Here is a 12,696-nt window from a genome sequence, read left to right on the forward strand (position 1 = left end):
TCGCACCACATTTGCCAGCTGTGTATTCAGCTGACTTGAACCCTAAGCTTAAACTTGAATTCGCGCCCGAAACCTCAGCAGCATCCCTGTCTCCTGTAGGCTGCTCCTGAAATGTAACCTCTTTAACCAACCCTTTGCTCACTTGTCCGAATATCTCTTTATGTGGGTGGTGCTAAATTGTGACGTCTCTAGGATGTTTCCATGTTAGAGGCTGTATATAGTTAAATATATAAATGCAAGTTGCAGAAGATGATGATGCCACTGGTAATGGTGGGGAAAGTCTTCACAAAATGCATTGTCTTACTGAACACAAACCCTTGTCTCTTTCTAGTAAGCGGCACTATGAACACAGCTGCCACCCTCCTCTTCCTCGCGCTCGCTACCGTGTCCTCACCAGCCCCAATGGGTCAGACTAGCCTCAGTACAGCCTTCACCCAGAGCACAACACTCTCCAGAAAAACCCTGCAAGATGTTCGCACGCTGATTGGAGAATACGTAAGTGAGGACAATTCAAACTTTTCAGCTGTTAAAATAGGAATGGAAATCAGCCGGTTCCACCACTAAATTCAACCCTTACTAATCTCAGAATGTGGGACTCGCTGTCACGGGGAGTGGGGAGAATGTGGGACTCGCTCCCACGGGGAGTGGGGAGAATGTGGGACTCGCTCCCGTAGGGAGAGGGGGGAATGTGGGACTCGCTCCCACAGGGAGTGGGGAGAATGTGGGACTCGCTCCCACGGGGAGTGGGGAGAATGTGGGACTCGCTGTCACGGGGAGTGGGGAGAATGTGGGACTCGCTCCCACGGGGAGTGGGGAGAATGTGGGACTCGCTCCCACGGGGAGTGGGGAGAATGTGGGACTCGCTCCCACGGGGAGTGGGGAGAATGTGGGACTCGCTCCCACGGGGAGTGGGGAGAATGTGGGACTCGCTCTCACAGGGAGTGGGGAGAATGTGGGACTCGCTCCCACGGGGAGTGGGGAGAATGTGGGACTCGCTGTCACGGGGAGTGGGGAGAATGTGGGACTCGCTCCCACGGGGAGTGGGGAGAATGTGGGACTCGCTCCCACGGGGAGTGGGGAGAATGTGGGACTCGCTCCCACGGGGAAGTGGGGAGAATGTGGGACTCGCTCCCACGGGGAGTGGGGAGAATGTGGTACTCGCTCCCACGGGGAGTGGGGAGAATGTGGGACTCGCTCCCACGGGGAGTGGGGAGAATGTGGGACTCGCTCCCACGGGGAGTGGGGAGAATGTGGGACTCGCTCCCACGGGGAGTGGGGAGAATGTGGGACTCGCTCCCACGGGGAGTGGGGGGAATGTGGGACTCGCTCCCACGGGGAGTGGGGAGAATGTGGGACTCGCTCCCACGGGGAGTGGGGGGAATGTGGGACTCGCTCCCACGGGGAGTGGGGAGAATGTGGGACTCGCTGTCACGGGGAGTGGGGAGAATGTGGGACTCGACTCCCACAGGGAGTGGGGAGAATGTGGGACTCGCTCCCACGGGGAGTGGGGGGAATGTGGGACTCGCTCCCACGGGGAGTGGGGGGAATGTGGGACTCGCTCCCACGGGGAGAGGGGAGAATGTGGGACTCGCTCCCACGGGGAGTGGGGAGAATGTGGGACTCGCTCCCACGGGGAGTGGGGAGAATGTGGGACTCGCTGTCACGGGGAGTGGGGAGAATGTGGGACTCGCTGTCACGGGGAGTGGGGAGAATGTGGGACTCGCTCCCATAGGGAGTGGGGAGAATGTGGGACTCGCTCCCATAGGGAGTGGGGAGAATGTGGGACTCGCTCCCACGGGGAGTGGGGAGAATGTGGGACTCGCTCCCACGGGGAGTGGGGAGAATGTGGGACTCGCTGTCACGGGGAGTGGGGAGAATGTGGGACTCGCTCCCGTAGGGAGTGGGGAGAATGTGGGACTCGCTCCCACGGGGAGTGGGGAGAATGTGGGACTCGCTCCCACGGGGAGTGGGGAGAATGTGGGACTCGCTCCCAGGGAAAGTAGGGAGAATGTAAATGAGGTGAATAAATAAAAGGGGAAGCAGGTTAAAAACTTGAGGCAGATAGGAATAGAACGATTTGGTGATAGGACTGGAGGAGGGTCTTGTGGAGAATGGAGTCGATGAGCTCCATGGATGTGCGATATAAATAATGCATCATTCTCTGTCGGTCTGCTTTTGTTATTTGCCACATTCATCGACCTGAAAGTTAACATCAACTGCTTCAATTTAACCAATACCAAGTTGTGTTCAAACATTCAGAAGCTAGTGAAGATCGGGAACCCGATGTTCGAAGATTACAACCTAAAACTGCAGAGCCTCCCAAACAGTCAGATGGGCTATGGACATTGGCTGGAAATGCAGGTACCTAATCCCAGCTTCCTGCTCCCTTCCCAGTTTTCCAGCTGCTCCCTGGGAGCCCAGATTGGTTCATTTTTTGACATCTTCTTCCCCTGTTTAGGATGGGGAACGTTTACAGCAGAATTGGGAAGACCTGCAGGTATTCTGGATGCACGTCGATGCGAAACGCATCCATGAACTCGGCCAAACCGAGGGATCGCCCCTGGCCCATTCCATCGAAGGGATTTCACTCGATCTCAGAGATTTGATCTACCAGCTCAGTCGCCAGGTAAGGGGGAAGAAGTGATTCAAAGTCGGGGGATGCCCTCTCTCCCGCTGTTCTGCCGGTTTCTGCGAGATCGGACCTTCGCTAACAACTGAAACTCTCTGTCATCCCATCCCATTCCCTGTGCTGGCATTCTAGCACACATCTCACCTCGTGTTCGTTCCCCCAGAAACCACCCCCACCCACCCACCCATCCACCCACCTTCCACCATCTCAGTACTTGTTGAAAACCGACTACATTCCGGCGAGTAGACCAATCAGGAACAGGAGGAGGATTGTGGCTGGTCTGATTGTGACCCCAGCTCCACCTCCCTGCAGACCCCGGGTGACCTGTCGCCCCCCCTTGTTGATCAAGGATCTATCCACCTCGGCCTTAAAAATATTCAAAGATTCTGCTTCCACTACCCTTTGAGGAAGAGAGTTCCAGAAATTCACAACCATCTGAGAGAAAGAAATTCTCCTCATCTCTTTCTTAAATGGCCAACCCCTTATATTTAAGCAGTGACCCCTAGTTCTAGATTCTCCCACAAGGGGAAACATCCTCTCCACATCCCCCTGTCAAAACCCCTCAGGGATTTATACATTTCAATCAAGTCGCCTCTTACCGAACCTCTCCAACCTTTCCTCATAAAACAACCCGCCCATTCCTGGAATTTGTCCAGTGAACCTTCTCTGAATTGCTTCTCTAACCTTTTCCAGTTCAGGGGCGGGATTCTCCGCAATCGGCGCGATGTCCGCCGACCGGCGCCAAAAACGGCGCGAATCAGTCCGGCATCGCGCCGCCCCAAAGGTGCGGAATCCTCCGCATCTTTGAGGGGCCGAGCCCCAACCTTGAGGGGCTAGGCCGGCGCCGGACGAATTTCCGCCCCGCCAGCTGGCGGGAAAGGCCTTTGGTGCCCCGCCAGCCGGCGCGGAAATGACATCTCCGGGCGGCGCATGCGCAGGAGCGTTAGCGGCCGCTGACGGCATTCCCGCGCATGCGCAGTGGAGGGAGTCTCTTCCGCCCCCGCCATGGTGGAGACCGTGGCGAAGGCGGAAGGGAAAGAGTGCCCCCACGGCACAGGCCCGCCCGCGGATCGGTGGGCCCCGATCGCGGGCCAGGCCACCGTGGGGGAACCCCCCCCGGGGCCAGATCGCCCCATGCCCCCCCCCCAGGACCCCGGAGCCCGCCCGCGCCGCCTTGTCCCGCCGGTAAGGTAGGTGGTTTAATCCACGCCGGCGGGACAGGCATTTTAGCGGCGGGACTTCGGCCCATCCGGCCCGGAGAATCGCCGGGGGGGTGGGCCCGCCAACCGGCGCGGCGCGATTCCCGCCCCCGCCGAATATCCGGTGCCGGAGGATTCGGCAACCGGCGAAGGCGGGATTCACGCCAGCCCCCAGCGATTCTCCGACCTGGCGGGGGGGCGGAGAATCTCGCCCCTGATGTCAGACCTTTGTTCTGGAATGTTTATTCTGCCCCTCCTCCATCGTCGAGCTCAGTGGCCTCTTCTCCTTCTTTCTTTCTTTTATCCAATCAGAGGTTGGTCAGCCCCCATCGCCGTTTCCCTCCAACACTCTGACCTCTGGAACTCCCTCTAATCCTGACCCTCTTCCCTTTCTCGCTGACGTGCTGTCCCTGGCGATCCTTCTGCCGGTCAGATTCCCCGTGTATGGGAGCTCCACCTTCAGTACTATCTCTGGCAACTCATTGGCTGCCTCGGTGACCTCCGGACACCCCGCTCACAAGTTCCAGCAGTTAAACGCTGAGATGATTGAAACCATTCTCTTCAGATCCCATTCACCCACCCCTTCCCCCCCCCACCCTGGCTACTGTCACAACGTGTATTGCTCGATCTGACCCTGAGCCGAGCATTTCACCCCATAGTCTCTCCGTCTACTCTCATCTCTGCAACATCACCTGTCTCTACCTCAACCTCAGTTCATCTGCTGCTGATACCCTTTATCCAACGCCTTCATTGCCTCCACTCCACTATTCCTAATCCCTCTTGGCCAGCCTTCCACCCTCTAACCTCCGTTAACTTCACCTCTGCTGCCTGCGTCCGAACTCGCACCAAGTCAGGTTCAGCCATCACCTCTGTCCTTGTTGACCAACCTCATTCCACTACACCTCAACCGTAAAGCTCTCACCCTCTTCTTCAAACCCCCTCCCAAGGCCTCGCCCTCCCTATCCCTGTGACCTCCTCCAGCCCGACCACTCTCCGAGGACGCTATGCTGTTATAATTCCGCCGTCTTGTGCTACTTCCCTGGAATTTCCTCCCTCAACGCTCTCCGTCTCTCCCGCATCTGTAAAGGTGCTCCTCAAATCTGACCTCCTTGACAAACGTTCGAGTCAGCTGTCCCCGCGTCTCCGTCTCCGGCTCACCGTCAGTTTCTGTTCACTGGCTTCAGGCACTTTTCTAACTTACTGAGATTGAAGTGCTGGCGGGATCCCTCGGGCGGTAGGCTTGAACTTGTCCGGTTCTGGGGCAGGTTTAGTCCATCGAGTTGTGGAGTGAGGCCGAGCATCTACAATTAACCACACGTGTACTTACGTCATATTCGTAGAAATTCGAGGTTTTGTTGTGAGTTAATTTTAGAATTGAAAGTTTGGCTTCCTTTAGAAAAAGAGGATCCTGAAAACTGCTGGGTTTTGAGAATGATCTTCGGTTTCAGTGGAATTCCCGGCATCTCGTTTTTTAATTCATTCACGAGACGTGTGCATCGCTGGTTAGGCCGGCATTTATCGCCCATCCCTAGTCGCCCTTTAGAAGGTGGTGGAGAGCTGACTTCCTGAACAACTCCAGTCCCTGTGGTGCAGGTACACCCACTGTGCTGTTAGGGAGGCAGTTCCAGGATGTTGCCCCAGCGACAGTGAAGGAACGGCGATATATTTCCCAGTCAGGGTGGTGAGTGACTTGGAGGGGAACCTCCAGGTGGTGGGGTTCCCAGGTATCTGCTGCTCTTGTCCTTCTAGCTGGTAGTGGTCCTAGGTTTGGTGGGTGTTGTCTATGGAGTCTCGGTAAGTTCCTGCAGTGCCTCTTGTAGTTGGTACACACGGCTGCCACTGTGCGTCGGTGGTGGAGGGACTGAATATTTGTGGATGGGATGCCAATCAAGTGGGGCTGCTTTGTCCTGGATAGTGTTGAGCTTCTTGAGTGTTGTTGGGGCTGCTCTCATCCAGGCAAGTGGAGAATATTCCATCACACTCCTGACTTGTGCCTTGTAGATGGTGGACAGGCTTTGGGAGGTCAGGAGGTGAGTTACTCTCCGCAGGATTCCGAGCCTTTGACCTGTTATTGTAGCCAGTATTAATGTGGCTGGGTCCAGTTCAGTTTCTGACCAATGGTAACCCCCAGGATATTGATTGTGGGGGATTCAGTGATGGTAATCTCTTGGAGATGGTCATTGCCGGGCTCTTGTGTGGCACAAATGAACTTGCATTTGTCAGCCCGAGCCTGGATATTGTCCAGGTCTTGCTGCATTTGGACACGGACTGCTTCCATGTCTGAGGAGTTATGAATGGTGCAGAGCATTGTGCAGTCATCCACAAACATCCCACTTCTGACCTTATGTTGGAAGGAAAGGCATTGAGCAAGCAGCTGAAGATGGTTGGGCCGAGGACAGCACAGTGGCACAGAGGTTAGCACTGCTGTCTCACAGCGCTGGGGACCCGGGTTCGATCCTGGCCCTGCTTCACCATCAGTCTGGAGTTTGCACTTTCTCCGGGAGCTCCAGTTTCCTCCCACAGTTCAAAGATGTGCAGGTTCGGTGGATTGGCCTTGGTCAATTGTCCCTTGGTCTCCAGGGATGTATAGGTTAGGTTACGGAGTTGTGGGAGTGGACATGAGTAGGGTGCTCATTCAAAGGGTCAGTGCAGACTCAATGGGCCGAGTGGCCTCCTTCTGTACTGTAAATTCTATGATTCTTTGAAACTACCCTGAGGAACTCCTGCAGTGATGTCCTGAAGCTGAAATAATCGACCTCCAGCAACTTTAACCATCTTCCTTTGCGTTGGGTATGACTCCAACCAGCGGAGAGTTTCCCCCGATTCCCACTGACTCCAGTTTAGCTCGGGCTCCTTTATGCCGCACTCGGTCAAATGCTGCCTTGATGTCGAGGGCAGTCACTCTCACCTCACCTCTGACATTCAGCTCCTTTGTCCATGTTTGAACCTAGGCTCAATGAGGTCAGTGGCCCAAACTGAGCATCAATGAGCAGGTTATTCTGAGTAAGTGCCACTCGATAGCACTGCCAACAACACCTTCCCTTTCCCAAAGAGGAGAATGACGGGACACTCATGGCTGGGTTGGATTTGGGGCTGGTTTAGCACAGGGCTAAATCGCTGGCTTTTAAAGCAGACCAAGGCAGGCCAGCAGCACGGTTCAATTCCCGTACCAGCCTCCCCGAACAGGCGCCGGAATGTGGCGACTAGGGGCTTTTCACAGTAACTTCATTTGAAGCCTACTTGTGACAATAAGCGATTTTCATTTTCATTTCATTTAATTGTCCTGTTTTTTTCCACATTCCGGGTAGATGCCAGTGTTGTAGTTGTACTGGAACAGCTTGGCGAGGGGTGCGGCAAGTTCTGGAGCACAAGACTTCAGTAGTGTTGCCGGGATATTGTCAGGGCCCATAGCTTTTGTAGTGTCCAGTACCTTCAACTGTTCTTTTTTAAATTTAAAGTATCCAATTCTTTTTTTCCCCATTAAGGGGCAATTTGGCGTGGCCAATTCACCTATGCTGCACATCGTTTTGGGTTGTGGGGGTGAGACCCACGCAGACACGGGGAGAATGTGCAAACTCCACACGGGCAGTGACCCGGGGCCGGGATCGAACCCGGGACCTCGGCGCCGTGAGGCAGCAGTGCTAACCACTGTGCCACCCCGCTGCCCTCGACCGTTTCTTGATATCACGTGGAGTGAATCGTATTGGCTGAAGACAGACCTCTGTGATGCTGGGGACCTCCGGAGTAACCGAGACGGATCATCCACTCGGCACTTCTGGCTGGAGATTGTTGCGAAGGCCTCAGCCTTGTTTTTTTGGACACATGTGCTGGGCTCCTCCATCATTGAGGTTGGGAATAATTGTGGAGCCTCCTCCTCCAGTGAGTTGTTTAATTGTCCACCACCATTCACAGCTGGATGTGGCAGGGCTACAGAACTTAGATCAGATGCGTTTGTTGTGGAATTGCTTAGCTCTGTCAGCTACTTGCTGCTTATGTTGTTTGACACAAGTAGTCCTGTGTTGTAGCTTCACCAGGTAACACCTGGTCAGCCTGGTGTGGCTCCCGGCACGCTCTCCTGCACTCTTCATTGGAGCAGGGTTGAATATGTCAGGGACAGGTGCATCTGTAGCAGGCAGATTGGTGAGGATGAGGTCAAGTATCATTTTCCCTCTTGTTGGGTCCTGGCCAGCTCTGTCAGCACTTTTGGCAATGAACATTGTAGTCACCCATCCAGAGTTTGCTGAGGGGCCTGGAGTCACGTGTAGCCAGGAAAAGTAATCAATTCCTCATTTCCTTCGATTGAATTTAAATTCCACCATCTACCATGGCGGGATTGGAACCCAGCTCTCCGAGTCTTCCCCCGGCTCTCGGAAGTTGCCACAGTCCCAGGTGACTACAGGCTGCTCTCCCCTTTGAGGGGGGAGCTGACTGGCGGTGGTTTAACCTGAGGGCCACCACACCTCAGGCGAGGGGTGAGGTTGAGAAGGCGGGGCCTTCATGTATAACCTTGATTAGATTATCAGCCCCACCACCTGCCCCTGCAATAGTTGCCCTATCAAATCCCTTTCCCAAGATCAATAGCCCCCAATCAGTTCAGCCTGTTCAATCTTTCCTGATACATCTGCCCCTCAATTCTGGGTATCAAATTTATAAATCTCAGTTTACCTTCTCCAGTGTCTCTGTGTCCTTTTTAGAATCTGGAGCTAGGAGAGTGGGCAATGAAGTGGCAGATGGAATACAATGTGGAAAAGTGTGAGGTTATGCACTTTGGAAGGAGGAATCTAGGCATAGACTATTTTCTAAATGGGGAAATGCTTCGGAAAGCAGAAGCACAAAGGGACTTGGGAGTCCTTGTTCACGATTCTCTTAATCGTTGAGTCGGCAGTTAAGAAGGCAAATGCAATGTTCGCATTCATGTCGAGAGGGCTAGAATACAAGACCAGGGATGTACTTCTGAGGTTGTATAAGGCGCTGGTCAGACCCCATTTGGAGTATTGCGAGCAGTTTTGGGCCCCGTATCTAAGGAAGGATGTGCTGACCTTGGAAAGGGTCCAGAGGAGGTTCACAAGAATGATCCCTGGAATGAAGAACTTGTCGTATGAGGAACGGTTGAGGACTCTGGGTCTGTACTCGTTGGAGTTTAGAAGAATGAGAGAGGATCTTATTGAAACTTACAGGATACTGCGAGGCCTGGATAGAGTGGACGTGGAGAGGATGTTTCCACTCGTGGGGAAAACTAGAACCAGAGGACACCATCTCAGACTAAAGGGACGATCCTTTAAAACAGAGATGAGGAGGAATTTCTTCAGCCAGAGGGGGGTGAATCTGTGGAACTCTTTGCCGCAGAAGGCTGTGGAGGCCAATTCACTGAGTGTCTTTAAGACAGAGTTGGATAGGTTCTTGATTAATAAGGGGATCAGGGGTTATGGGGAGAAGGCAGGAGAATGGGGATGAGAAAATATCAGCCATGATTGAATGGTGGAGCAGACTCGATGGGCCGAGTGGCCTAATTCTGCTCCTACGTTTTATGGATCCCAGAACTGTTCACAGTATACAAAGTGTGGGATTACCAAGTGAATACGGTGATAATTGACGTTCTGCACAGGTTAATATCAGATCTCTGTTTTTCAATTCTACACCTGTCGAAATGAACCCCACGTTCTTGCTTCACGTAGTCTTAGGCTGCACTAACCTGTGGTCTGCGGTGAGTCTATAGCCCCCGGATCCTCTTGCTCCTCCGCCTCATTTAGACTCTACTGTTTGTGTCCTTCCAGATCTCAGCTCTGAACAGCACATCTCCCAAGCCCTTGGACCTAACTCTCCCCAGCAACATCCTGAACCCAGACTATGATTGGCACAGCAAGCTGCAAGGGTACATCATCTTCCGAGACCTGGAAACTTACCTGAATAAAGTGGTCCGGGACTTCATACTCTTAAAGACCAAATACCGAACCTCCGTAAGGAATCCAACATAAAGAGACACACCTTCCAGAAGGAATCCCAAACAGTGAATGTTCAAATGACTGTGAAGATATTTATAAGTTGATGTATTGTTGCGTCATCTGAAATATATTTATGTATTTGTGATAATTTAATTAATTTAAATAAACAGCGTTCAATCAACCTTCGGATGGGCTGGATTCATTTGTATTATGTTACGACCCCCTGGGGCAGCGCGCGGTCAATTCCTGTCCCACAGGCCCCGGAGTCACAGCACAAGCGAATTAACCAATAATTCTTATAAAAATGCCCGAGGCATCTGCCCTTGGCTGCCCAATAATTACAGTCACCTGGTTAAAACACAAATTATAAAGAAACATGCAGCAAATACAACTGATTAACTATAAGGTAATTCCTAGTCCCCCACTTTAACTTGCACCCACACTCTTCACATACTCACAAGACAGACAAACACAAAGGGGTGAAAAGAGGTTAAAAAAAAACCATATGTAAAAGGGAGAGAAAAGTTGTTACTTCAGGTGATGGTCTTTCGTACGCTTTTATTCACAGCAAGCTTGCAGATTAAAGTCTTTGGTTTACAGCCTGTAATGATCTTCTTTGTAGATTCAATCACTTGGGTTCTCTGTAGTATCAAAATGCATTACTCACAGTTTTCCCTGAAGAGACGCCTTGGGCGAGATTCTCCGACCCCCCGCGGGTCGGAGAATCGCCGGGGGCTGGCGTGAATCCCGCGCCCCCGCCGGTTGCCGAATTCTCCACCACCAGATATTCGGTGGGGGCGGGAATCGCCCCGCGCCGGTTGGCGGGCCCCCCCCCGCGATTCTCCGGCCCGGATGGGCCGAAGTCCCGCCGCTAAAATGCCTGTCCCGCCGGCGTAAATTAAACCACCTACCTTACCGGCGGGACAAGGCGGCGCGGGCGGGCTCCGGGGTCCTGGGGGGGGCGCGGGACGATCGGGCCCCGGGGGGTGCCCCCACGGTGGCCTGGCCCGCGATCGGGGCCCACCGATCCGCGGGCGGGCCTGTGCCGTGGGGGCACTCTTTTCCTTCCGCCTTCGCCACGGTCTCCACCATGGCGGAGGCGGAAGAGACTCCCTCCACTGCGCATGCGCGGGAATACCGTCAGCGGCCGCTAACGCCCCCACGCATGCACCGCCCGGAGATGTCATTTCCGCGCCAGCTGGCGGGGCAACAAAGGCCGTTTCCGCCAGCTGGCGGGGCGGAAATTCGTCCGGTGCCGACCTAGCCCCTTGAGGTTGGGGCTCGGCCCCCCAAATATGCGGAGCATTCCGCACCTTTGGGGTGGCGTGATGCCCGACTGATTTGCGCCATTTTGGGCGCCGGTTGGCGGGCATCGCGCCGTTTCCGGAGAATTTCACCCAATCTCTGTTCAAACTTTGCTTTCCGTTCGAGGTTTCCATTTCGGTTTCTGTAGTTTCAGGAAAACAGAACTTTCTAGCCTTCCGGAGAGAGATAGCACCCACAGCAGGCTTTCTGAACTCTGCTTGTACGGCCTGATTTGGTTCTCCTGTATCCTGCACGTAGATTCATCCAGGCTCCCTGCCAGTTTAGAAACACAGCCTTTCTGGAGAATAATGGAGAGGTTCTTGACTTTCTGTTGCCAGCAGTCGAACTGAAACATTGAGACTCTGCAAAGCATTCCAGTGGGATCCGATCCAATCACCGTCTGTTACCGGGCACGGCACAGCCTTTTGGGCCAATTCATTGGCCACCAGCCAAATCAATCAAACCGAGTCCCAATCCATCTCTCTCTCTGGTCCAGCCAAGTGTACAGCGTCTGTGTAAACCAGCACACCCTTCTGAAATCTTCTGTTTGAATTAAAGGCACAAGCAGCCTTCAAGTCACAGGTCCATTAACCATCCATGGATCCCACAATGTAATGGCAAAAATAAAAGAAAGGAGAAATAAGGGATTAAACGCCGAAGAAACAGGAACGGGCCCTTCAGGAATAGGCCAAATATGATTTGTTACATCATATTCAGGGTGAAAGTTACTGGGAACCTGTACAGCATCTTGGGTTTATTTATTCACGGGATGTGGGCGTCGCTGGCTGATCCAGCATTTATTTCCCATCCCTAGCTGCCCTTGAGAAGGTGGTGGGTGAGCTGCCTTCTTGAACCGCTGCAGTCCGTGTGGTGTAGGTACACCCACTATGCTGGTAGGGAGGGAGTTCTAGGATGTTGCTCCAGCGACAGTGAAGGAACGGAGATATATTTCCAAGTCAGGGTGGTGAGTGGCTGGGAGGGGGACCTCCAGGTGGTGGTTACCCTTGTTCTTAGCTAATAGAAGTTGTGCGTCTTGAGGTGCCTCCTTCAGACCACAAGTGGGGGATTTCCCCTGGAGAAGATTGGGAAATGAAGGCTGGGTTCACAATCTGATGGACGGCGCACTGTGGTGCTGCTGTCCCGCTTCGTAGCCTCCCCTGCTTCGGGGAAAGATGGCGCACCGATTGTCGGGTGATTAACTGCCCAGCAGATCATCTGATAGAGCAAGAAGGTGCTTTGGCCAGTAACACGAGGAGACAGGTCAAAAATAATTGGCAAATTGGGGAGGGCAAGGTGTCGGAAATACACCAGGAGTTGAAAGAAGAGGGGGAAGCGCTGGTAGAGGAGTTGAAGGGTAAATGGGAGGAGGAGCTGGGGGAGGAGATCGAGGAAGGGCTGTGGGCTGATGCCCTGGGTAGGGTTAATTCGTCCTCCTCGTGTGCCAGGCTCAGCCTGATACAATTTAAGGTGGTCCACAGAGCGCACTTGACGGTGGCGAGGTTGAGTAGGTTCTTTGGGGTAGAGGACAGATGCGGAAGGTGCTCAGGGAGCCCGGCGAACCATGTTCACATGTTTTGGTCATGCCCGGCACTGGAGGGGTTCTGGAGAGGAGTGGCGGGAG

At 53.7% G+C, this 12,696-nt stretch overlaps 1 protein-coding gene across 1 annotated transcript; it reads left to right on the forward strand.

Moving 5' to 3' along the window:
* The first annotated feature begins 226 nt into the window (after positions 1-226).
* Positions 227-9,829, forward strand: LOC140387294 (uncharacterized). Its single transcript, XM_072470232.1, has 4 exons — positions 227-495; positions 2,260-2,361; positions 2,459-2,626; positions 9,603-9,829. Exons 1-4 carry the CDS (start codon positions 250-252, stop codon positions 9,801-9,803), a joined length of 717 nt encoding a protein of 238 aa, XP_072326333.1. The 5' UTR covers positions 227-249; the 3' UTR covers positions 9,804-9,829.
* The last annotated feature ends 2,867 nt before the right edge of the window (positions 9,830-12,696 follow it).

The sequence above is a fragment of the Scyliorhinus torazame genome, chromosome 12, assembly GCF_047496885.1.
Source record: "Scyliorhinus torazame isolate Kashiwa2021f chromosome 12, sScyTor2.1, whole genome shotgun sequence".
Lineage (NCBI taxonomy): Eukaryota > Metazoa > Chordata > Chondrichthyes > Carcharhiniformes > Scyliorhinidae > Scyliorhinus > Scyliorhinus torazame.

Bases quoted from the DNA above. Each gene is read 5' to 3' on its own strand.
- LOC140387294 (XM_072470232.1), top strand. From the start codon at position 250: ATGATGATGCCACTGGTAATGGTGGGGAAAGTCTTCACAAAATGCATT. The intron at 496-2,259 runs GTAAGTGAGGAC...TCAAACATTCAG, and splicing joins GCACGCTGATTGGAGAATAC to AAGCTAGTGAAGATCGGGAA. The intron at 2,627-9,602 runs GTAAGGGGGAAG...GTGTCCTTCCAG, and splicing joins TCTACCAGCTCAGTCGCCAG to ATCTCAGCTCTGAACAGCAC.